The 24,468-nt window shown below is 43.7% G+C and overlaps 1 protein-coding gene across 4 annotated transcripts in view; it reads right to left on the reverse strand.

Annotated features, from left to right (window-relative positions):
* The window catches only part of LOC121545198 (partitioning defective 3 homolog B), a 219,767-nt gene that overhangs the window by 35,808 nt on the left and 159,491 nt on the right, over positions 1-24,468 (reverse strand). For all 4 annotated transcript variants that reach the window (XM_041855667.2, XM_041855666.2, XM_045216430.1 and 1 more), the window contains one exon: positions 16,977-17,085. In XM_041855667.2, coding sequence (XP_041711601.2) covers positions 16,977-17,085 — 109 coding nt within the window. The remainder of the gene's footprint in view (positions 1-16,976; positions 17,086-24,468) is intronic.

The raw sequence follows: 24,468 nt of genomic DNA on the forward strand, positions 1-24,468 counted from the left end.
TACTTTCCGGATGGGTTGTGGTAAGATAGCCACTAATTGATAAATTGGTAAAATAGGATATAGAAATAAAAAAATTGTTTGAATTATTCATAATTTTTAATTTATTTCTTTTTTTTAATTGATTTTTTATTTTAATTTAAAAAAAAAAAAGAAAAAGAAATTGTAATAAAATGTTTTCATTGATTTTTTTAAATATTCATATTTTTGTTGATTGATTTAAAATAAAATAAAAAAAGGGGTTGTTTAGTTATATTAATAATTAAAGGGGGGACGCCATAGGCTATATAGTCTAAAATAAAATAATTCACAATAAAGGAATATAAAAGGGTTGTTACAATGGGGAGAAAGGACAGCAAGGCTATGAAAGTCATTACACCGGTTGATATAGTTGAAAATAGTAATCCTTTAGTTAAGGGTATTGCGAGGTTATCCGGCAAATGGAACAAACGTTGGCCTGACATTGAACAACCATGGCCAGTGGAAGGGACTCTTAACCCTGACGTCATCAACATCATGAAAGTGCTTCTGTCAATTTACAAGGCAGATCAAAAGAAGGGGAAAAAAAGGGAACGACGTAAAGAAAAGAGACAAAGGGAGCTGGGTGTTCTTAAGCTGTTTGAAGATGAAGGACAAAAACTGATGAAAGATACCAACGATAAGAGAAACAAAGGTATAGAGAAAATGCTAAAGGAAGAGAAGGTGACAGAAAAACTAAGGGCAGAAGTCAGTATACCTTTCTCACATACGGATTCAGCGAAAAGACCCCCACCTTATGAGAAGGAAGTAGAGCTTAGGGATGTTTATCCTCAGCTTCCAGTGATCATCCAGCAGGGTGGTTATTGCATCAGAGATGAAGATGAACAAATAATAGAGAGAGGACAAGCAGAAACGACCATAAAAATGAATCCAAAACTCCAGAAGTAAGAAAAACCGAGATGTCTGGAAACTAAGAGAAGAATGAGGTTTGGAAAGATGAAGATAAAGATGAAGATACAGAAGAGAAGAAAAAACTGCTGAGAAAAGGATCCCAAGAATTGGAGGAGAAGAATACATTGAGGCCAAGGAAAGGCCAATAGTAAGAAGATGATGGAAGATGATATTTCGAGGACATAACTTAGAATATAAGCTGTTGAAGAATCCTGATATGTCAACAACAAGAAAGAACAGGACGAAGAAACTCTCAGAAAACTCAATCAAATACAACTGGTGGAGAATAAGAAGGAGAAGAGAAGCTTTGGTTATGAAGAATCAGAGTGAACCAAATCAACAATCACTGCTACAGCTTCAACTGAACAAGGTCAAATGCAATTGTACCAGCCACCAAGGACGGTACCAGTTGTTTCATATCCACAGCCAGTTTCTGGACAGACACAGAATTGGAGAGGAAGAGGACGAGAAGGCTTAGAAGGAGGAGGGAGATTTCAGCCACACTTCCAGCAACTTTCAGAAGTGTGTTATAATTGTGGACAGGTTGGTCACTTTACCTGTGATTGCAATGCGTCAGGAGGAAACAACAGAGGACATTTCTGAGGAAGATAAAGGAGCAAGTGAAGATCACCTGTTCTCCAGGTGAACCCTTAAAGGAGCAAGGATTCTAGAGTGCCTAGAAGATCCGAAGGGGGGTGTCAGCTGATAGCACCGATTTAGGGAGAGGAAGAAAATATCCAACAATTGAAGTGAAAATAAAAAAGGACTATGAGAAGTGATGGTGAATAGTGGAAAAGCTTTTATCTGTGTTGAGCCTAAAGAGGTTAAACATCTCACTATGTAAAATTAACTAATTAGGATAGGGATTTGAGGTAGTAAAACAGCTAATTACTCTTAAGGAACCAATTGAGCTCTGCTATAAAAAATCAAAGAGAAATTAAAATAGACATACTAATATTAGAACATATACCTATTGCATTGTTGGGAAGAGATGCATGGTGTAAATTGAACTGTACAATAAGATGTACACTAGACGGCTGTCTGGTAGCAGGAGGTAAGCTTGCAGGAGGTAAGCTTGGCTTCTCATATGGTGCTGAGTAAAGCTTAAACCATGTATTTAGATCGTAGGTAGGTAGTTTATTTAGGTTGTTAGTTAGGTAGTTATTGTAGGTTTCCGTAGGCAATTATTGTAGGTAAGTATTGTTTACGTATTGTTTAAGTATTGTTACGGCGGAGCCCGGCGAAGCACGAGGCTAGCTAGCTAGCGGGTAGCTACTGGTAACGTTTATTGGTAATTATCTGTTTAGTGCAATGGTGGAGAGTGGTTTCCAATGTTAATGTGCTAGCTAATGTGCTGGCTAGCCAACGTTTAATTTTTTTGCTGCGTTATGAAAGGAACTAGACACGGACATGAATTATCTGTTTAGTGTGTTAACACACTCTTGGTATGCTAGCTAGCTAGCGGGTAGCTACTGGTAACGTTTATTGGTAATTATCTGTTTAGTGCAACGGTGGAGAGTTGTTTCCAATGTTAATGTGCTAGCTAGCCAACGTTTAATTTTTGCTGCGTTACGAAAGCAACTAGACACGGACATGAATTATCTGTTTAGTGTGTTAACACACTCTTGGTAGTTTGTTGTAACCAAGTATTGGTGCTAAACTGTGTGTTATTGGATGCTAGCATGCTAGTTAGCTATGGCGTCATAGCTAGGCATCGTGGGCTGTTGTGGGTAGTTACTGTGGGTTGGCATTGTTTTTCGCGGTGCCGGGGTAGCACGAAGCTAGCTAGCTAGCCGTTCTTCAAACAAGGTCAACACAGTGGCCATTGCTAGCTAGCCAACAGACACGGACACGAATTATCTGCTTAGTGTGTTAACACACTATTGGTGGTTTGTTGTGACCAAGTGTTGGTGCTAAACTGTGTGTTTTTTGGATGCTAGCATGCTAGTTAGCTATGGTGTCATAGTTAGCTAGCTGAATAAAGTGGGTTGAGTCTATTCCTTTAAACATTGAACCGCTGTGGTTCACAACAATTCTGATTTCTAAAGGTGGAAGTTGGTAGAGTTTTTGTTCGGGTGGTTCAGTGAAACAATTATAGTTTCTGAGGTAGAAGTTTTTGGTGAGGGAGGCCCTGCTCTCTACTCTCCCAGATGTTTAGTTCATTTCATTCCGATCTCCTCTGCATTATTGTAGCCATTTGCTACAGCCTGTCAACTATGCCTCTGCCTATCCCTGTTCTCTCCTCTCTGCACAGGCTACACAAACGCCCCACACCGCGTGGCTGCTGCCTCTCTAACCTGGTGGTCCCTGCACGCACCCCACACCTGGAGTTCCAGGTCTCAGGCAGCCTCTGGTACTGCCGTTCTGCTGCCAACAAAGCTGACTTCATCCCAGCCTATGCTAATCTCCAATCCCTCGACTTCCTGGCGCTGACGGAAACATGGATTACCACTGAAAACACTGCTACTCCTACTGCTCTCTCCTCGTCTGACCATGTGTTCTCGCATACCCCGAGAGCATCTGGTCAGAGGGGTGGTGGCACAGGAATCCTCATCTCTCCCAAGTGGACATTCTCAATTTTTCCCCTAACCCATCTGTCTATCTCCTCATTTGAATTCCATGCTGTCACAGTCACTAGCCCATTTAAGCTTAATATCCTTGTCATCTATCGCCCTCCAGGTTCCCTTGGAGAGTTCATCAATGAGCTTGACGCCTTGATAAGTTCCTTTCCTGAGGATGGCTCACCCCTCACAGTTTTGGGGGATTTCAACCTCCCTATGTCCACATTTGACTCATTTCTCTCTGCCTCATTCTTTCCACTCCTCTCCTCTTTTGACCTCACCCTCTCACCGTCCCCCCCTACTCACAAGGCAGGCAATACGCTTGACCTCATCTTTACTAGATGCTGCTCTTCTACTAATCTCACTGCAACTCCCCTCCATGTCTCCGACCACTACTTTGTTTCCTTTTCTCTCTCGCTCTCCTCCCACACTACTCACTCTGCCCCTACACAGATGGTAATGCGCCGCAGCAACCTTCGCTCTCTCTCTCCCACTACTCTCTCCTCTTCCATCCTATCATCTCTTCCCTCTGCTCAATCCTTCTCCCTCCAATCTCCTGATTCTGCCTCCTCAACCCTCCTCTCCTCCCTTTCTGCATCCTTTGACTCTCTGTGTCCCCTATCCTCCCGGCCGGCTCGGTCCTCCCCTCCAGCTCCGTGGCTTGATGACTCATTGCGAGCTCACAGAACAGAGCTCCGGGCAGCGGAGCGGAAATGGAAGAAAACTAAACTCCCTGCAGACCTGGCATCTTTTCACTCCCTCCTCTCTACATTTTCTTCATCTGTTTCTGCTGCTAAGGCCACTTTCTACCACTCTAAATTCCAAGCATCTGCCTCTAACCCTAGGGAAGCTCTTTGCCACATTTTCCTCTCTGCTGAATCCCCCCTCTCTCTGTGGATGACTTCGTCAACCACTTTGAAAAGAAGGTTGACGACATTCGATCCTCGTTTGTTAAGTCTAATGACACTGCTGGTCCTACTCACACTGCCCTACCCTATGCTTTGACTTCTTTCTCCCCTCTCTCTCCAGATAAAATCCTGCGACTTGTGACTGCAGGCCGCCCAACAACCTGCCCGCTTGACCCCATCCCCTCCTCTCTTCTCCAGACCATCTCCGGTGACCTTCTCCCCTACCTCCCCTCGCTGATCAACTCATCCTTGACCGCTGGCCATGTCCCTTCTGTCTTCAAGAGAGCGAGAGTTGCTCCCCTTCTCAAAAAACCAACACTCGATCCCACTGATGTCAACAACTACAGACCAGTATCCCTTCTTTCTTTTCTTTCCAAAACTATTGAGCGTGCCGTCTTTAGCCAACTCTCTTGCTATCTCTCTCAGAATGACCTTCTTGATCCAAACCAGTCAGGTTTCAGGACTGGTCATTCAACTGAGACTGCTCTTCTCTGTGTCACGGAGGCTCTCCGCACTGCTAAAGCTAACTCTCTCTCCTCTGCTCTTGTCCTTCTAGACCTGTCTGCTGCCTTTGATACTGTGAACCATCAGATCCTCCTCTCCACCCTCTCCGAGCTGGGCATCTCCGGCGCGGCTCACTCCTGGATTGCGTCCTACCTGACCGGTCGCTCCTACCAAGTGGCGTGGCGAGAAGCTGTCTCCGCACCACGTGCTCTCACCACTGGTGTCCCCCAGGGCTCAGTTCTAGGCCCTCTCCTTTTCTCCCTATACACCAAGTCACTTGGCTCTGTCATATCCTCACATGGCCTCTCCTATCATTGCTACGCTGACGATACACAACTAATCTTCTCCTTTCCCCCTTCTGATAACCAGGTGGCGAATCGCATCTCTGCATGTCTGGCAGACATATCAGTATGGATGACGGATCACCACCTCAAACTGAACCCTGGCAAGACGGAGCTGCTCTTCCTCCCGGGGAAGGACTGCCCGTTCCATGATCTCGCCATCACGGTTGACAACTCCGCTGTGTCCTCCTCCCAGAGTGCGAAGAGCCTAGGCGTGACCCTGGACAACACCCTGTCGTTCTCCGCCAACATCAAGGCGGTGACCCGCTCCTGCAGGTTCATGCTCTACAACATCCGGAGAGTACGACCCTGCCTTACACAGGAAGCGGCACAGGTCCTAATCCAGGCACTTGTCATCTCCCGTCTGGACTACTGCAACTCGCTGTTGGCTGGCCTCCCTGCCTGTGCCATTAAACCCCTACAACTCATCCAGAACGCCGCAGCCCGTCTGGTGTTCAACCTTCCCAAGTTCTCTCACGTCACCCCCCTCCTCCGCACACTCCACTGGCTTCCAGTTGAAGCTCGCATCCGCTACAAGACCATGGTGCTTGCCTATGGAGCAGTGAGGGGAACGGCACCTCTGTACCTTCGGGCTCTGATCAGTCCCTACACCCAAACGAGGGCATTGCGTTCATCCACCTCTGGCCTGCTGGCTCCCTTCCTCTGCGGAAGCATAGTTCCCGCTCAGCCCAGTCAAAACTGTTCGCTGCTCTGGCACCCCAATGGTGGAACAAGCTCCCTCACGACGCCAGGACAGCGGAGTCACTCACCACCTTCCGGAGACATTTGAAACCCCACCTCTTTAAGGAATACCTGGGATAGGATAAAGTAATCCTTCTACCCCCCCAAAATTGTAAAGTGGTTATCCCACTGGCTATAGGGTGAACGCACCAATTTGTGAGTCGCTCTGGATAAGAGCGTCTGCTAAATGACGTAAATGTGCCCTTGAGCAAGGCACTTAACCCTAATTGCTCCTGTAAGTCGCTCTGGATAAGAGCGTCTGCTAAATGACTAAAATGTAAATGTATGTGGTAGAAGAGTTTAAAAGAGTAGGGTTTTTGGGAATCATATTTGCTTGAAAATAATATCATAGGAAGGATGACAATCTATTAGACTGCCTATTAGACAATCTGTCTGAAAAATAAAGTTACAAGGGGTGACTGTTATTCTTGGTTACATTCCTACACCAAGAGGGGAAAGGGATTTCAAACTAGGCTAAAGGATGTTTGATCGTTTGCCAAGTCTGTGTGTGAAGAAGTCAGAAGCAGGTGGGGACTTCCCAATCACATATTCTAAAAATTTGGTGGTAAAGGATTTTGTGAATAAATCAGTGGAAAAAGGTTTTTAAATGTTAGGAGAAAAGATTAGATTAAAAAAGTTAGGAGAACTAGGGTTGAAGGAACTCTAAGACAGTAAGCTAAGTTTCAAAGTTAGTAGTAAGAGAGAGAGAACAGTGGTGAAGGACATTTTAGAGTTTAGTGGGAAGATAGATATGGCAGGAGTTTAGATCTGTTAGGAGCAGATGCATTGAGAAAGTATGCGTTGCTGAATGATATGAGAAGATTGAGGGTGATTGAGTATCTATATTTACAATTCCCAGCAGGAAGATCAAGGTAATTGTGGATGTATTTTTTATAATCAACAGGTTGAAAGTGAGGGAGTAGAGTTAGGACTGATAGTTAATGTAGTGACACTAGTGGTGATAGATGGAAATACATGTGAAGAGTTAAGAGTCTTAGGGAGAATGGATGAAGTAACAACAAGGACATCAACACTTCAGCCTATTATAACAACAGTGAGAAGCAATTCAACTCTTTCAACATTGATAGTTATTAAAGCCATAAATATATCGCATTTGATTACAAGGGAACCAATAGCTCCAGCACCAATTTTAGGGGGAAAAATACTGTTATTAGGGTTAGGATGGGTGATACAGCTAATCTTCCTTGTAGCTGTAAGAGATGGAGTGGGGATGGGGACGTTCCTCCCACATGGAGAGATCATTATGGAGAAGAAGTATTGTTATCAGGACCAGATGTAGAAGCTGTGCCCCCTAGTCAAAGGAAGTATATTTTGTACAACAATATGAAGGGGAAGAGGGTTATGACTGATTGTTCACTTATTTTGCGTAATGTTACAGAGAAAGATCAGGGAGAATATATGTGTACTTATTTAGTGCAAGCATTAAAATTTGTTCCGGTTAAGAATTATTGGTTAAAAGGCTATGTAATTCGTAAAGTGACGCTTATAATGGAAGAGTTGAAGTCTGTTGAAGCTTCCACAGTCACCAAAGGAGTTCAGGAGAAGTATATTACAGTAGCCACTCCAACAGTAAATAATACACAGAGGATATCGGTAGCTTTCCCACTAGAAGTAGTTAAGGGTGTTAATACATCAACTAAATCAACTACTTTAATGGTAACTTTGGAAGGGATTAATGGTACGACGGCAATAACAAATGTAGGAAGTATGACACCGACACCGACAACAACTTTTCTGAAATTAAAGGATGTAGCAGGAATGACTCAGCAGATAGTGGTAGAGAACAATATAGATTAATCTGAAATAGTGCAAGATAATATCATGGAGGTACAGGATGAGTTCTTTGATTTCAACATAACATCAGAAGATACATCTGATCAATACCGCTCGTTAGGGAAAAGAGAAACTAAATGGAAGGCATATGGATTTGATTCTTCTGTTTTGAAGATTAAAGATGAATGGGCAGGTAGAAATCTTTGGTTCCAACAGTTAACTCATTCTGTGAGATCAGTGAGGAATCTTGAGGGTCCATGTCTGTTGAGAATTCCAGCACCAGAGACGTGGGGGTCCATTTTAGAGACGGTCGCTCAACCTCTATCGTGTATGTGTCAATCTTATGCTTTGTCATGGCTGTTGTATCAGCAACAATCATTAACAGATAAAATAATGTCGTTGTCAAAACATTTGTTTAAGCCTAGGTTTAAATGTTCTTGGTTAAATGAATTACCCTATGTGAATTTGTTAGATGGGAAGGAAAATCAGTTAACAGCGAACCCTGAAGCATTGGAGGTGAAAGCAGTGAGGGCTAAAAGTTGTTTTTGTTCTAATAAAACATATGATGTAAGGGGTATGTTCATGGGAATATCAGATTGTGATGATTATAGACTTTGGGTAAGCATGAACATAAGGTTAGAGATGGGAAATATAATGTTACTTTTTATGTTCCCGGTAGTAAGAACAGCAAGACTTTGATGGTGGAAGATCAGATTTTGCCTGGCAATGTGACTATTGGGAATTTTAGAGATATTTGGTGGGTTTGTGGTGATAAAGCATATATATTCTTACCCTATGGATGGACAGGATGTTGTTACATGTCAACGTTGAAGCTTCCATATGAGGCTTTTACCATTAAAAGAGGGGTAGCACCGGACACAGATAAATCTGAATCTAGGTTTGGAAATAGGGTGAAAAGAGACATGGTGACATTTCATAGTCTTGAAGCCTATCATTGGAGGATAAGTCTAAGAGAGAAGGGGGGACTTTTTCCATGGTATGGTGTAACATTTTTGGCAGATCATATTGATAATATTACCTATACTTTGATTCCAGATAGTTATATATGCATTGAAGAATATAAGGGATGCATTTGGTAGATCTGAAGGAGCTGGATGGTCAGCGAAGACTTGGTTGCAAGATCATTTAGGTCCAGTGGGAGCAGTGATGGTTTACGATTTAATAGCAGTTTTGATAGCACTGTGTGTGATGTTTGTAATTTGTTACTGACCTTTGAGAAAGCTATGATATTGAGATAGGTTGGAGTTGTGATGCCTGGAGACAACACTCAGATGCCGTTGTTGACTGTTCCTGATCTGGATGAAGATGGACAAGTGGGACTGGATGGAGTATTGATGGATAAATATCCTTTTTGATTATTTGATCATTTTTCAAATTTCTTTCAATATTAGTGTGATTTCAGTATGATGTTATGAATCAAAGGGGGGAAATAGGATAATGTGATTCATACATCATTTATATATCATTTTTATATTCTTAGTTGATATTTCATTTTTTATATTCTTAGTTGATATATATAATTTTTATATTCTTAGTTGATATTGATGTTTTAATTTGAAAGTGTTGTTTTGCAAAATATACTGTTTGGTCTTTTCTTTTCTTCCAGAAGCATATGGGGGAATATGTAGAGATTGAAATACGGACAATGACTGGAGGAGATGGAACAAGGAAGGTGTGGAAAGGTTCCGATTCCATCATCAACAATGCACTGGAAGTCGAGACTACGGAGGAGATGAAGTGTAGTGGACTACATTCCAGTGTCTGCAATGAAATATAGACATATTTGCATGTGTAATACATAATGTGTGTCATATTCTTAGGTATTAATTTTTGTAGAATGATATTTGATGATTATTGGATACATGTGGGGATCTTAGATGTTTTTGTTTATTTCGTGAATGCTTAGGGACAGGGAGTCTAGGCAGGGATAGAGATCCACTGTAGGGTCCGATGGGTTGACCAGCCTTAGAGTGGACATTTTGGATAGTATTTTGTTTGCTGGGGCTTTCATGTGTATTTAATTGCATCATAGTTTCAAATGCATTGATAAAGATTTATGAATTCATCGGGAGTACCTCGGTGGTTGCCTGGGGCAGAGGGACCGTGAGAGAATTTTACTGTCTTGATTGATGGATGGATATTTGGAACGAAGGTTGCCAGACAGGTTTTTCGCTCTCACACTCCATAAAGATTTGTTCATATTTCATAGTAATGTATTCACACTTCATAAACATTTATTCATATTTCATAGAAAGGTATTTACACTCTAGAGGAAAATGTTTTTGGTTTAATGTTAAAGATACTCAATAAGATAAATTGTTACTTGTCATAATCCTATTCTGTTTGTTTTCGAGACTTTTAGTTCGTCTCGAAGGGGGGAATGTAGTGTATTAAGATTATGTCTTTGTTAATGTTTTTTAAGTGGAACTGTTGTTGTTTATTTAGTGTCAGAGGGAAGGTTTTAGTGTGACACCCCGGATAGGACAGAGAAGTCTGTGTGTTGTAGACAGGGGATTGGACAGTAGAGGGAGCCACCCCTATCTTGGGAAGATTATATATACTGGGTAAAAGCGAAGAAGAGGTTAGAACAGACATTATCTTTGGACACTGTTCTCCAGCCCGGCAGGGTCTGTAAACTTATGCTGACATCTTGTGATATAAATAAAACTTATAATCAAAGTACAGCCTAAGCGGACTCTTTGTTTGACAGCAATAATTACCAGCATTGACGCGATACGACACTAGCATGTTAGATGTTGCTTTTCACTCGCGTAGTAGCCTGTCCTTCTCCTGATCAAAAGCCTGTGATAATCAATGTGATTATGTTTCGCTGAGTCTCCGTCTGTATATTTGGTTAATTGATCCATTGCTGGACAAGTGGAAGTGGTAGCTCATTTGTTCATCTATCACTGATCAGAAACATTTAGCATGCAATAATGTAGCCTAAATCAAGTGTATTATTTTACTCTTGACTCACGTAGTAGCCTTATATAGCCTCATATAGAGCCTAGGCTATTTTTCTATTCAGTCCCAATCCCACTGAAACCCAATATCCTGACTCGCATGAAAATTCCTATCAAAAGCACATCTCTTACCTATGCATGTCAAAATACAGCTTTAACATTTCCTCCGCTTCTCTGCGCTGTCTCGTACTTGCTCCCCATATGAGAGCTTCCGTAGAGAATGTGTGACAGTATATATATGGATATTTTTTTTTAAACAGAGTTGATCTCCGTTAAGATAATTTGATATTCAAACTATAAACACACTTCATCTCCCCATTATTCATGACCTGATCTGCTATCTGTATAATCTTCAACTCAATTTTGCCAAATATAGGACATATTCTGTCATTCGTTGAAAGAGGTTATCTAGTAAGCTTAACAACTATGGTCATTTGACTTTTGTTTGACTGCCGTTACAAAGTTTGTATGATTCGACAACGCTATAGCCTACTCCGGGTGCGCTCTATGCGTCCTGAGCATGCTCTGTGTCGAGATAGCCTACTGCTGAAATGCGCTGAATTAATTGAGGAACATGATAATGCTAGGAAATGATGGACGGCCTGTTACGCAATTCACAACAATGTCATTGGCGATCAAAAATCGTTACTCTACCATTACTAAATATCAGTTTCACTTGCTGTGAAATCTTTACATAATGGCGCAGCCAAGCCGAAAATGTGGCGCAGCGCCACTCATTTTGGGAGAACCCTGCCATAGTGGCCATATCTTGGTTTTAAACGCTTTATATGGGCACTTCCGATTTTTGCAGTATTTCCCGGGACTCTCGGGATAAATATGAATTATTCCCGGTATTGAAATTTGGTAGATTTCGGGAAAATATTCATCCCTACTTCTACCCTCTCCCTCTGTTGATAAACCTCCCTTTTCTCACTTCTGGGTCGTTCCACCTCAAAAGGAAAAAGGATTTCGACACCCATCATCTCAGACTGTTCTGAAATCGTTTCTGTAGTTAGTAACACACTATTAACATTCTTGAAAGTTTGGTCCAAATCGGATGTTGGGTTTATTTATTGAATATTATCTGAATCCTATAATTTAAAATGGCCAATTAGGGTGCAATCAATTTGGTAAATTTCTCCGAGATCCAAAAAAAATGCTAATCTTACCTGTTTCTAACTACAGAAACGATTTCAGAACAATCGGAGATGGTGGGTGTCATGGCTTGCTGAAATGACATGGAACGACTCTTCTGACCTCTCTCTCACTGTTAATAAACCTCCCTTTACCCCCTCTCTCTCTGTTTATAAACCTCCTTTTACTCCCTCTCCCGCTACACCTTCCTGTTCTCACTTCTTCACCAGTCTCTCCAAAAAACAGTCTTTCTTTCTTTCTTCTCCCCCCCGTGCTTCCATCATTCTACCTCTCTCTCTACCCCCCACCTTCCCCCTCCCTCCCACTCTCCTCCCCCCTCTCTCCTCCGGTCCACAACATAATTATGCGGTAGGCTACCCACTGTGCTACAGTATGTCAGCAGCCCCCCACAGTAAGCACACACACAGCAGGAAAAGCACACCAGCTCATCCATTACCCCTTTGTGTTGGTGCTGCTGGGCTGTCAGGCCCAAACAAGACTGATCTCTGGTCAGTGGTAGATCAGTCACTGATCTAAACATCACACAGGTCACTTCTCTGTAGTACAGCATTAGCTCCCTCCTATGAGACTTTGATGTACTAGATTAAGGAGTAGATAATAAATAATGGTCTGACAATTGCTAGCAGGGATCATCTAGACTCCAGTAGGGGATTGGTGGGTATGTCCAGTCCTGGAGGGCCGTAGTGTGTGCTGTACAGGCTTTTGTTCCAGCTCAGCTCTAATAACATTTCTATTCAAACTTATTGAGGTCTAAATTGAACAGGCACATGATCGAGTCATTGTTTGAGTTGTTAGTGCTAGACCTGAACAAAAGCCTGCGGTTACCGCGGCCCAGAGTTACCCAGTCACCCCTCATCTAAAGGGAACATCATGCTCAAAAGACTAGGCTCTACACACCCAACACATAATTATGGTTATGCCTGGGCACCTGCATGATCGACTCATTGACTCTGGGTTCTCTTGCCCCTTGGGCGTCCCACACTCCCACAGTGCTCCTGGGAGTAGAGTAGACCATCACCATCAGACAAGAGGCACGCTAGCCATCCATCACTGTGACGGTGGTGGTTTTTGTTTACTTAATGATGTGGAGGGTACGTTTATGAAGCGACGCCCGCCTGCCACAGCTCGCATCATCTGCCCCCAGGAGCTGACATTAAAACATCATCAACGTGATCGATGTCCACCCGACAACATTACAGGGGGGGGTGGGGGAACAGCTCCGGAGCTGACGGGTCATATCTTTTGTGAGCGTGTGTGTAAGTTAATGTGTGGGAGGGTGGAGTGTTGGTAGTACGTGTCTATTTGTGTGATAGAGTAGGTGTGTGTTTGATAGAGTGTCTGTGTTCGTCTGTGACTTGTGTTCATTAATGTGCCACAAACACACTGCCCCTGTGGTGTGTGTGTGTGTGTGTGTGTGTGATTCCCAGGGTAATGAGTTGGAGATAAGGTGTTATAAGGTGCTACTGCCAGCGCCCTCCCTGATATCCGAGTTATCGTCTCTGGTTGCCAGTTCACTTCCTCAATCCTTCCTTTTTCCTCCCTTCATTACTTCAATTATGGTTGCATCCCAAATGGCAACTTATTCCCTATATGGTGCTCTGCTTTTGACCATGGCCCATAGGTCTCTGGTCAAAAGTAGTGCACTATGTAGGGAATATGGTGCCATTTGCGACAAAGCCAATGTGTCTTCTATCCATCTTCCATGGTCAAGGGCATTTTCCGCTGTAAATCGCGAGCTTTGGTACATGGACGTTTCAGAAAAGGACTGTAGAACACTTAATTTTATTTCATTTAGTTGGGTGTTTTTCAGTCAGTTAGACATTTACCGAATACCAAAGATGTCTGGATTATACTAAGTATGGCTGCCTCTGACATAGCACCCTATTCCAAATAGCGCACTCCTTTTAACCAGGGCTCATTTTGGACGCACCCTTTCCTTGCCTATGCCACGTATTTGTGGTAGAGTGGAACTCCAAAATGGCTGCCAGTTGCATGTGGCTTACTGCGTATGGGCCATCACTGCCAGCTACTGTGGCAGCCGAATGGACAGCCACATCTAAAAATACCACCAACTGTCCAGTCTGTACACTGAGGCGACATGACATCATATACACTATCATTATCATGCCTCGACAGGATAAAAACCTCTAGAGCTGTGTCCCAAAAGGCACCGTATTCCCTATATAGTGCACTACCCTTGAGCAAGGCAGTTAACCCCCAAAAACAAGTGCTCCCCCGGCACCGATGATGTGAACGTCGATTAAGGCAGCCCCCACACCTCTCTGATTCAGAGGGGTTGGGTTAAATGCGGATGCCACATTTAGTTTTACAACTGACTAGGTATCCCCTTTCCCTTTCCTTTTGACCAGTGCCCATAGGGCCCTGGTCAAAATAGTTGGGACGTAGCCCCTGTACTTGTAATTGGGACGTAGCCCCTGTACTTGGACAGATGGTATATGTGGGTGTGTACTGAGACTGACAACATGGATGAAAATGAGAGAGAGAACACACAAAACACACACCTATATTCATCTTGATGAGAAAAAAGCTTTAATGTGTGGATAAATGGTTTGAATGAAGCATCAATTCACAATCTGCGCTTTTCTCCTCAAAGAGCTGTGGAATGGTTTAATTCGTATTAAGTTGGAGATATTTGATCAGGGGATGGGGAATTGGGGGCTATCTAATATCTTGTTGGTTAAATTCCCTTATTGTATTTTATGTTTTATTCAGGAGTAAACAAATAAGGTATGCAGGTTAATAAGCAGGATCGTGTACTCCCTTTTTAACATTAAAGACAAAACAGTGACAAACAATGAAACAGAAAGGACACATACAAAAACCTACCCTTATTTTATGTTTGCTGTTATTGTCTGTCTGTGAAACTGAAAAAGATGGAGAAATGCTACACGTAGCTCTATATTCTTTTCAATGAAACCATTTTTCAGAGCGCGGTACGAGGCACATAAAGGAAGAATGGGCCTTGTGTGACCTTGTATCAGCAACGCAATACTCAAGTGTCATAAAATCTTTATAAAACATTCAAGCGACCAGACTAGGCTGCTGAAAAGAGCAAAGAAAGACAGCTGAAAGGAGGGCACAAAATAGGCTACGCAAGGAGACATGGGCGCAACAATTGGCAGACTGAATGAAACGTTGAAACATCTCTCTCTCTCTCTCTCTCTCTCTCTCTCTCTCTCTCTCTCTCTCTCTCTCTGTAAGCATTCTATTTTCTCACCCTCTCTTTCTCTGTATATATTGTAACTTCTATTGGTCTGCTGTCTCTTTCCATGTAACTTACAGTATTTAATTTTGTTCTCAAGGTTTACCTCACATATTCTATATGGGCTATACAGTATATAGGTTTAACATGCTTCTATAAGGTCTCAATATGCCTTCTGTCTCTGCCTGTGATTTCATTGGTGTCTCTGTTTAAATGATAATGTTCCATAAGCAGCTGCCTCAGGGGAAGCACCTACAGCTGTGCTGTTGACGTTGTGTTTGTTTCTACTGCAACTAACAATCAGATCATGGCGAGTTGCCTCCCACTCACTTCCTCCTAATTGTCTACATGTTTGAATAAGGGTATTTGATGGAACACACAACAACCGATTCCAAGAGGCATCGTTAGGTTGTTTTAGCGTTTTAATAATGTTCTTCGATGGATCAAACAGAACCGGGGATCATAAGGTTTTAATTGTCTCAGTGTTTGGATAACGTTATTAGACGGTTCACACACACAAACCAGAAGTGAGAGAGAGAGGAAAGTGAAAGAGAGCATGTTTGTTTAGGTTGAGTAGTAACGCTAAAAAGATCAGATGAAAATGTCACCACCCTAATGGTTATTTACTTAAAGAGAGATAAATATAGAGAGAGGGTGCTGTAGAACACTTAATGCTAACAAGAGAGAGCTCCAAACAAACCCAGCCAGGCTCTAAGAAAACATGGATCGTCTGTGACTCAGCTCCACAATTGGGAGCAATACATGCCAATGTGTGCACCCAAACATATACGCCCACACTCACAACCTTATTGCAATTGCCTGTTGCAAAATCATCCTTAGTTACCATACGCACAAAGGGAAATGAATAAGTACACCATTACAGTCCCATATGATAATAGCGCCTGGTGATATCCTATGGAATAATCCATATAATGATCTACACTGAGTGTACAAAACATTAGGAACACCTTCCTAATATTGAGTTTCACCCCCTTTTGCCCTCAGAACAGCCTCAATTCATCGGGGCATCGACCCTACAAGGTGTCGAAAGCGTTCCACAGGGATGCTGGCCTGTGTTGACTCCAATGCTTCCCACAGTTGTGTCAAGTTGGTTGGATGTCCTTTGGGTGGTGGACCATTCTTGATACACACGGGAAACTGTTGAGCGTGAAAAACCTAGCAGCGTTGCAGTTCTTGACACACTCAAACCAGTGTGCCTGGCACCTACTACCATACCCATTTCAAAAGGCACTTAAATATTCTGTCTTGCCCATTCACCCTCTGAATGGCACACATACACAATCCATGTCTCAATTGTCTCAAGGCTTAAACCTGTCTTTAACACAGTCTACCCACACTCCACCCTCCCCTTCATTGAAGTGGATTTAACAGTTGACATCAATAAGGGATCATAGCTTTCACCTAGATTCACCTGGCCAGTCTATGTCATGGAAACAGACATATGTTTTGTACACTTAGTGTATAGTGTGCTTAGGATCTCCTTTCTCTCAGAGCCAGCGTGTGTGTCCCAAATGGCACCCTATTCCCTATTTAGTGCACTTCTTTGACCAGAGCTCAGGTCAAAAGTAATGCACTTTATAGGGAATAGGTTTCCATTTGGGAAGCAGCCAGAGAAAGACACTTGGTGTCTCTAGGCAGTGGGCACTCAAAGTATGGATTATCATGGAGTTAATCTCCATGTTCTGTTGAGAAGATGCGTGTAAACCACTTGTGGTGGTTCATCTAGTCACTGTGATCTGCATAGACACAGCAGGAGGCGAGCCAGAGGACTCCAAGTGAGGACACACACACATTCATGTACACACGCACACACTCACTCGGGGTGGGTCGTAGTCGAGGGCTCTGCGGCGGGTGACCTCTAGCTCTTCGTAGGCGGGCGCAGCACGGGCCTGCTGGAGCTCTCTCCTGAGCTTCTGGACACGCTCACTGAGAGAAAGAGAGAGAAATAAAGAGAGAGAAAGAGTTCCGATAAAATCACAGGCAGACACATGAACCATATAACACAGGAACCATATACAAACCCTATGCAAAATGTTGTACTGTGTATGACATGGAAAGAGACTACAGACCAATATAAGATGAGATAGAGCGAGAGCGAGAAAGAGCAAAATTTGCTAACCCACACACACGCGCAAATATACTAATTTATGTACACACTCACACACACCCACAAAATGCACAAACAAACTAGACTCCCAACCTCTCCCACTCATACTAATGATGTGACCCACGGCAGGCATTGATTCTGGGCAGGAGTGAGAGCTTCATTAGAGGGGAACCAGCACAGGCACACATGCTAAAAGTTCCTTTAACGACCATGGCCTTAATTAGCAGGCCTGGCTGGTGCTCTGGTGGTGCGCTGACAAGAGGTATGTGTATGTGTTGTTCTAATTCATCCTACCTCCAGGCAATGGGGACAGACAGAGGCAGACATCGATTGATATGCAGACTCTCTCTCTCTCTACCCAACCCAGCCCAGCCTGATACACAGAGGTACAGACAGACAGAGCTGCAGTCCCTCACCTGCCACACAATCAAACGGACACACAGACAAACACAATACCCTGCAGCTAACACCACTCAGGCCCCAATACCCTGCAGCTAACACCACTCAGGGCCCAATACCCTACAGCTAACACCACTCAGGGCCCAATACCCTACAGCTAACACCACTCAGGGCCCAATACCCTGCAGCTAACACCACTCAAGGCCCAATACCAATTTGAAATGTAGACACGTAACTCGATATCTCACCCAATTCTTCCATTGATTTAAATGCACAATTTACAAGAAGGTCCAAATTAGGACTCGGCCCTAAAATAAGACAGACCCTCGTTCTTCACATATCATCGTTGATGTTGTTTGTTTTGAAATTGAGGACTTCACTGTTTAATGTGAGGATGTTTAAAATATGGACCATTCCTTTCACCCATCAAACCCCCCCCCTCCTACCTCAGTAGCTACAGCAGCTGAACAGGGACATACAGAGCAGAGAACGAACACATTTTCAAAAACCCATTAATGCAGTCCTCGGACCGTCATTAGGGCTGCCATCTTGATTGAGCGTGCATGTCGTCTCTCGTAATGAAAAAACATTCTAATTACTATAATGATGTAGCTAAGTTCCCCGGCACATCGGAGACCCTCCAGATATCAGTGTTGCATAAATAAATAAATACTATTAGGCCTTGTGCTGAAACTGCAGGGCAGCAAGTCATGACATTCTTTCTCAGAAGAGAGATCATGGGTAAGTGCAAAATGGCACCATATTCCCTAAAAGTAGTGCACGACATAGTGCAGGGCTGCTCAACCCTGTTCCTGGAAAGCTACCCTCCTGTAGGTTTTTGCTCCAACCCTAATCTAGCACACCTGATTCTAACAATTAACTGGTTGATAAGCTCATGTTAATTGCAACTGGGGATAGAGTGAAAACCTACAGGAGGGTAGCTTTCCAGGAACAGGGTTGAGCAGCCCTGCACTATGTCGTGCACTACTTTTAGGGAATAGGGTGCCATTTTAGACGCAGCCCATGTAAAGGTTCAGCACATTCCTACTAAATGACTCCCCATTCATTCTGTTAAGAACCCTATTTTGATGATTATTCCCTATTGGAATTTGGTCTCTAGCTACCCTCTCTAAGGTCAGAGGTTACCGTAAAGCAAGTCTTAGTAATTGGTATCTGGGCCCCTGAGCCATAAAATCGGCCATGGGTGTCCTTAAGCGATTAAGAAGTTTCAAATGTATAGTCCATTAAACCCCCAGGTCTCAGCCGTGATTGAACGTTTTGGAACTAGGCACGGAAGGATGAAACAACGAACAGATAAGGAAGAGTACTTAGGTCCGCCCTTCCCTCCTGAGCAGGGGTGTCAACCTCATTCCACGGAGGGCCGAGTGTCTGCGGGTTTTGATTTTCCTTTCAATTAAGACCTAGACAACCAGTTGAGGGGAGTTCCTTACTAATTAGTGATCTTAATTCATCCATCAACTACAAGGGTGGAGTGAAAACCTGCAGACACTAGGCCCTCCGCGTAATGAGTTTGACACGTGACGTATAGGGTGACAGATTATTACGAACCTTGCAGAAGTGTAGTTTTGGTGCCCCTGTGCCACATTTTTGTTTAATAAGACACTTATAATAATAATACTAATATGCCATTTCATCCAGCATTTCTCCACACCTTGACTAGTTTTAAATTCCTAACAATTCAGTGCACCTATAGGAACTGCTACTGAAAGTACTTTGAAGTATCAAGGGGGAGAGAGAGAAGGTAGTGGGCACTAGGGTTGAATGGCAGGAACCCGGTTACCGAGATTTACCGCCCAAAACCACTCCCTTTTCCTAGGATAAATAACTGCAAGAAACCGATAAATTATAATAAATTATGTATATGAACAGCATGGCATGCAAGGGAACTGTTAAATTATATGCAATGTCTAAATCTGGCATCTCTACGGCCTCTGCATGATGAATCAACGCTGAGGGTGGGGACAGACCGCCCATCTCAGTATGGAGCGCAGTTCACAATGCACGTAGATCTAGTTTCATTTATTACCCAAGAGAGCATATAGCTAGCTACATCTATGGCCTTTTCTGTTTTTCTGTTGTGTGTAATATGTAGTAGCCTATATCATATATGTATTGGATAACGGCACAATCATTTGGCCTTTTTTGGGCTTGGCCTCATTAAATGTCTTTAATGTAGGGCTCATAAAATGTATTTAATGTATGGCTCATCAGGCTCAGGTAGCATCAGGCTTGAATTTTCGATCAAAGCTCTAATCAAATCTGGACATAGGCCTATTAATATGCTTTATAATGCTTTTGAATAGCACTTCCGGTTTTGGCGGGAAATACCGGGTTACCCGGGAGAAAAGTGATTTATTCTCGGGATGGAACATTTGTAAAATACCGGGAAAATATTCAACCCTAGTGGGCACTGGGCAGAGGGTTCTTTACTTTCCTCAACAGTTTAACAGAATAATGTGGGAGGTTATAACTCCATTAAGCATACACTTTAGGCAGAAAGCAGATAAATACTAAGATTACTGAGAAGTTCTCTTGGGTACAGAACTGGTGATTCAGCTGGCCTTAGAGGTCAGATCCACCCACCTGCACCTTGTCTATGCAGGCACGTGTGTGTGTCTATGTCAAAAAATCAAATCAAATCAAATTATTGGTCACATACACATGTTTAGCAGATGTTATTGCGGGTATAGCGAAATGCTTGTGTTTCTAGCTCCGACAGTACAGTAATATCTAACAAGTAATATCTAACAATGTCAAAACATATACCCAATACACACAAATCTAAGTAAAGCAATGGAATTAATAAATATATGGACGAGCAACATCAGAGCGGCATAGACTAAGATACAGTAGAATAGTATAGAATACAGTATATACATATGAGATGAGTAATGCAAGATATGTAAACATTATTAAAGTGACTAGTATTCCATTTATTAAAGTGGTCAGTGATTTCTAATCTATGTATATAAGCAGCAGCCTCTAATGTGCTAGTGAAGGATATTTAACAGTCTGATGGCCTTGAGCTAGAAGCTGTGTTTCAGTCTCTCGGTCCCAGCTTTGATGCACCTGTATTGACCTCGCCTTCTGGATGATAGCGGGGTGAACAGGCAGTGGCTCGGGTGGTTGTTGTCCTTGATTATCTTTTTGGCCTTCCTGTGACATCGGGTGCTGTAGGTGTCCTGGAGGGCTGGTTGTTTGCCCCCGGTGATGCGTTGGGCAGACCGCACCACCCTCTGGAGAGCCCTGCGGTTGCGGGCGGTGCAGTTGCCATACCAGGCGGTGATATAGTCCGACAGGATGCTCTCAATTGTGCATCTGTAAAGGTTTGTGAGGGTTTTAGGTGCCAAGACACATTTCTTCAGCCTCCTGAGGTTGAAGAGGAGCTGTTCACCACACTGTCTGTGTGGGTGGACCATTTCAGTTTGTAAGTGATGTGTACGCCGAGGAACTTGAAGCTTTCCACCTTCTCCACTGCGGTCCCGTCGATGTGGATAGGGGGGTGTTCCCTCTGCTGTTTCCTGATCATCTCATTTGTTTTGTTGATGTTGAGTGAGAGGTTATTTTCCTGGCACCACACTCCCAGAGCCCTCACCTCCTCCCTGTAGGCTGTCTCGTCATTGTTGGAAAATCAAGCCTACTACTGTTGTGTTGTCTGCAAACTTGATTATTGAGTTGGAGGCGTGCTTGGCCACGCAGTCATGGGTGAACAGGGAGTACAGGAGGGGGCTGAGCACGCACCCTTGTGGGGCCCCAGTGTCGAGGATCAGCGAAGTGGAGGTGTTGTTTCCTACCTTCACCACCTGGGGGCGGCCCGTCAGGAAGTCCAGGACCCAGTTGCACAGGGCGGGGTTCAGACCCAGGGCCTCGAGCTTAATGATGAGCTTGGAGGGTACTATGGTGTTGAATGCTGAGCTATAGTCAATGAACAGCATTCTTACATAGGTATTCCTCTTGTCCAGATGGGATAGGGCAGTGTGCAGTGTGATGGCGATTGCATCGTCTGTGGATCTATTGGGGTGGTAAGCAAATTGAAGTGGGTCTAGGGTGGCAGGTAAGGTAGAGGTGATATGATCCTTGATTAGTCTCTAAAAGCACTTCATGATGACAGAAGTGAGTGCTACGGGGCGATAGTCATTTAGTTCAGTTACCTTTGCTTTCTTGGGTACAGGGACAATGGTGGCCAGTATGAAGCATGTGGGGACAGCAGACTTGGATAGGGAGAGATTGAATATGTCCGTAAACACACCAGCCAGCTGGTCTGCTCATGCTCTGAGGACGCGGCTAGAGATGCCATCTGGGCCGGCAGCCTTGCGAAGGTTAACGCGTTTAAATGTCTTACTCACGTTGGCCACGGAGAAGGAGAGCTCACAGTCCTTGGTAGCGGGCCGCGTCAGTGGCACTGTACTATCCTCAAAGCGGGCGAAGAAGGTGTTTAGCTTGTCCGGAAGCAAGACGTCGGTGTCCACGATGTGGCTGCTTTTCCCTTTGTAGTCTGTGATTGTCTGTAGACCCTGCCACATACGTCTCGTCTGAGCCGTTGAAATGCGACTCCACTTTTTCCTTATACTGACGTTTTGCCTGTTTGATTGCCTTGCGGGGGGAATAACTAAACTGTTTGTATTCTGCCAAAATGGAGTCGTGGTCAGATTTGCCAAAAGGAGGGTGGGGGAGGGCCTTGTATGCATCCTGGAAGTTGGAGTAGCAGTGGTTGAGTGTTTTAGCAGCGTGAGTAACTACAGTCGATGTGTTGATAGAATTTAAGCAACCTTTTCCTCAAATTTGCTCTGTTAAAATCCCCAGCTACAATAAATGCAGCCTCGGGATATGTGGTTTCCAGTTTGCATAAAGTCCAATGAAGTTCTTTGAGGGCCGTCGTTATCCAGAGACTGAACATTAGCGAGTAATATACTCGGAAGCGGTGGGTGGTGTGCACGCCTCCTAAGTCGGACTAGAAGACCACTCCGAGTACCTCTCCTCCGGCGTTGTTTTGGGTCGGCCTCTGGAATCAGTTCAATTGCCCTGGGGGGTGCGAACAAAGGATCCGCTTCGGGAAAGTCTTATTCCTGGTCGTAATGCTGGTAGTGCTGGTGAGTTACCGCCGCTTTGATATCCAATAGTTCTTCCCGGCTGTATGTAATAACACAATTTTCTGGGCTAATAACGGAATAAATAATACATAAAAAAAACAAAATGCTGCAAAGTTTCCTAAAAGCTAGAAGCAAGGCAGCCCTCTCTGTCGGCGCCATTTTCCATTATTTGTGTGTGTGTGTGTGCGTGGGAGCATGGGACCAGGTTGTCATCAGAAGCTAATTTCTCATCTTGTTTGCCAGCCGGACACCAGGGAGCCCAGAGCGCCAGTGGAAAGTTCAGTAAAGGGTAAAGATATTAATTTTCCCTCTTTTCCAGGGGGGATGAGGGAGCCGGAACTTTCAGAACCTTCCATTCCCTTTGGTCTCAGGGATGTTTGTCAAACCTGTGTATGTATGTGTCCAACCTCAGGAGGACTAATTAGGGAGACTTGGCCAATGAACTATGGCCACCGGGACTCGGAATGTCTCTGACTGGCCACATCAAAGAGAAGACCGGACACACTGAGGAAGAACCTTTGATTTCAACCTACCCGGGCTGCATTCAGGACAAAGGAAAGTTTAAGTAAACGGAAATGGTGCTGTATTGATCATCTGTTGAGGAACGTTGCAATTATGATGGCTGAGAGGGCGATGGTGCATGTGCACAACGATTCTGTCAGCATAGTTCTGGAGAACTCCAACCCACACCATCTGCCTGTCTTTCCTACTGACATCACTAGTGCATACTGTCCTTATGGGTTGCAGATGGACTAGTGTCTAGGATTAGGGCTATATACTTTGTATTCTGACATTCATATTCTTTATTTAACTACATTGAAATACGATACATATGCAACATGGCTTTATAAGAAACTCCTCAGGTGACTATTTTCTTTGCTCCCTCTTTCCTCCCCTCTTTTCCTCCCTTTCCCTGGTCTGTGGAGAGACTAGATTACCTTTTCTCTAATAATATTTGACAAGCGTAGGTAACTTTTTTTCTCCACAGGTCAGCCCCTAGTGTCACTGTAATCAAATGTGACGCCCATTCATGGACGCACCTGCCATCGAAGTCCTAATGAAAACATTTCCAGCGCTAAATTATGTAGACACACCAAGAGTCAACTTGCTCCTCTCTGACAGGTGAGGGAGGAGGATGAGGCACCACTACTGAGCATGTGCACACACGTAGGCCTGTATGCACACACACGTGTACGCACACATACGTACACACACAGACGTGTACACACACACACCTGACACACAAATGAAGCCACAATATAATATAATTCTCCCCTATCCAAATTGGTCCTCTAAAAGCGGCATTGGATTATAGACTGGAGTGTTGCTAGGTTACAAAAAGGCTTTGTTGCAAAACCACTGAGCGGGTTTGAGTGTGTGTCGGCAAAGCTGTGTGTCCATATGCATGAATGAATCAATGAATGGGTGTGTTTCGCAAGCAGATGTGTGTTGTAAGTCTGTAAATGTGTGTGTGGTTGGAACCCAGGACTATATGGCGTAACTAAACTATTATACAGTCAATTCCAACCAGACTAAGTTGATCATGTTATGCTGTTGATAGCTCGAATTCGTCATCCATTACAAATGTCAGTAGAATATGGAGCGTTCAGATCATGCTGCTGTAGTCGAGCAGGGAGAGGAGAGGAGAGAGGGAGAAAGAGAGAGTGAGAGAGGGAGAAAGAGAGAGTGAGA

Source organism: Coregonus clupeaformis, unplaced genomic scaffold (genome assembly GCF_020615455.1).
Source record: "Coregonus clupeaformis isolate EN_2021a unplaced genomic scaffold, ASM2061545v1 scaf0708, whole genome shotgun sequence".
Classification (NCBI taxonomy): Eukaryota; Metazoa; Chordata; class Actinopteri; order Salmoniformes; family Salmonidae; genus Coregonus; species Coregonus clupeaformis.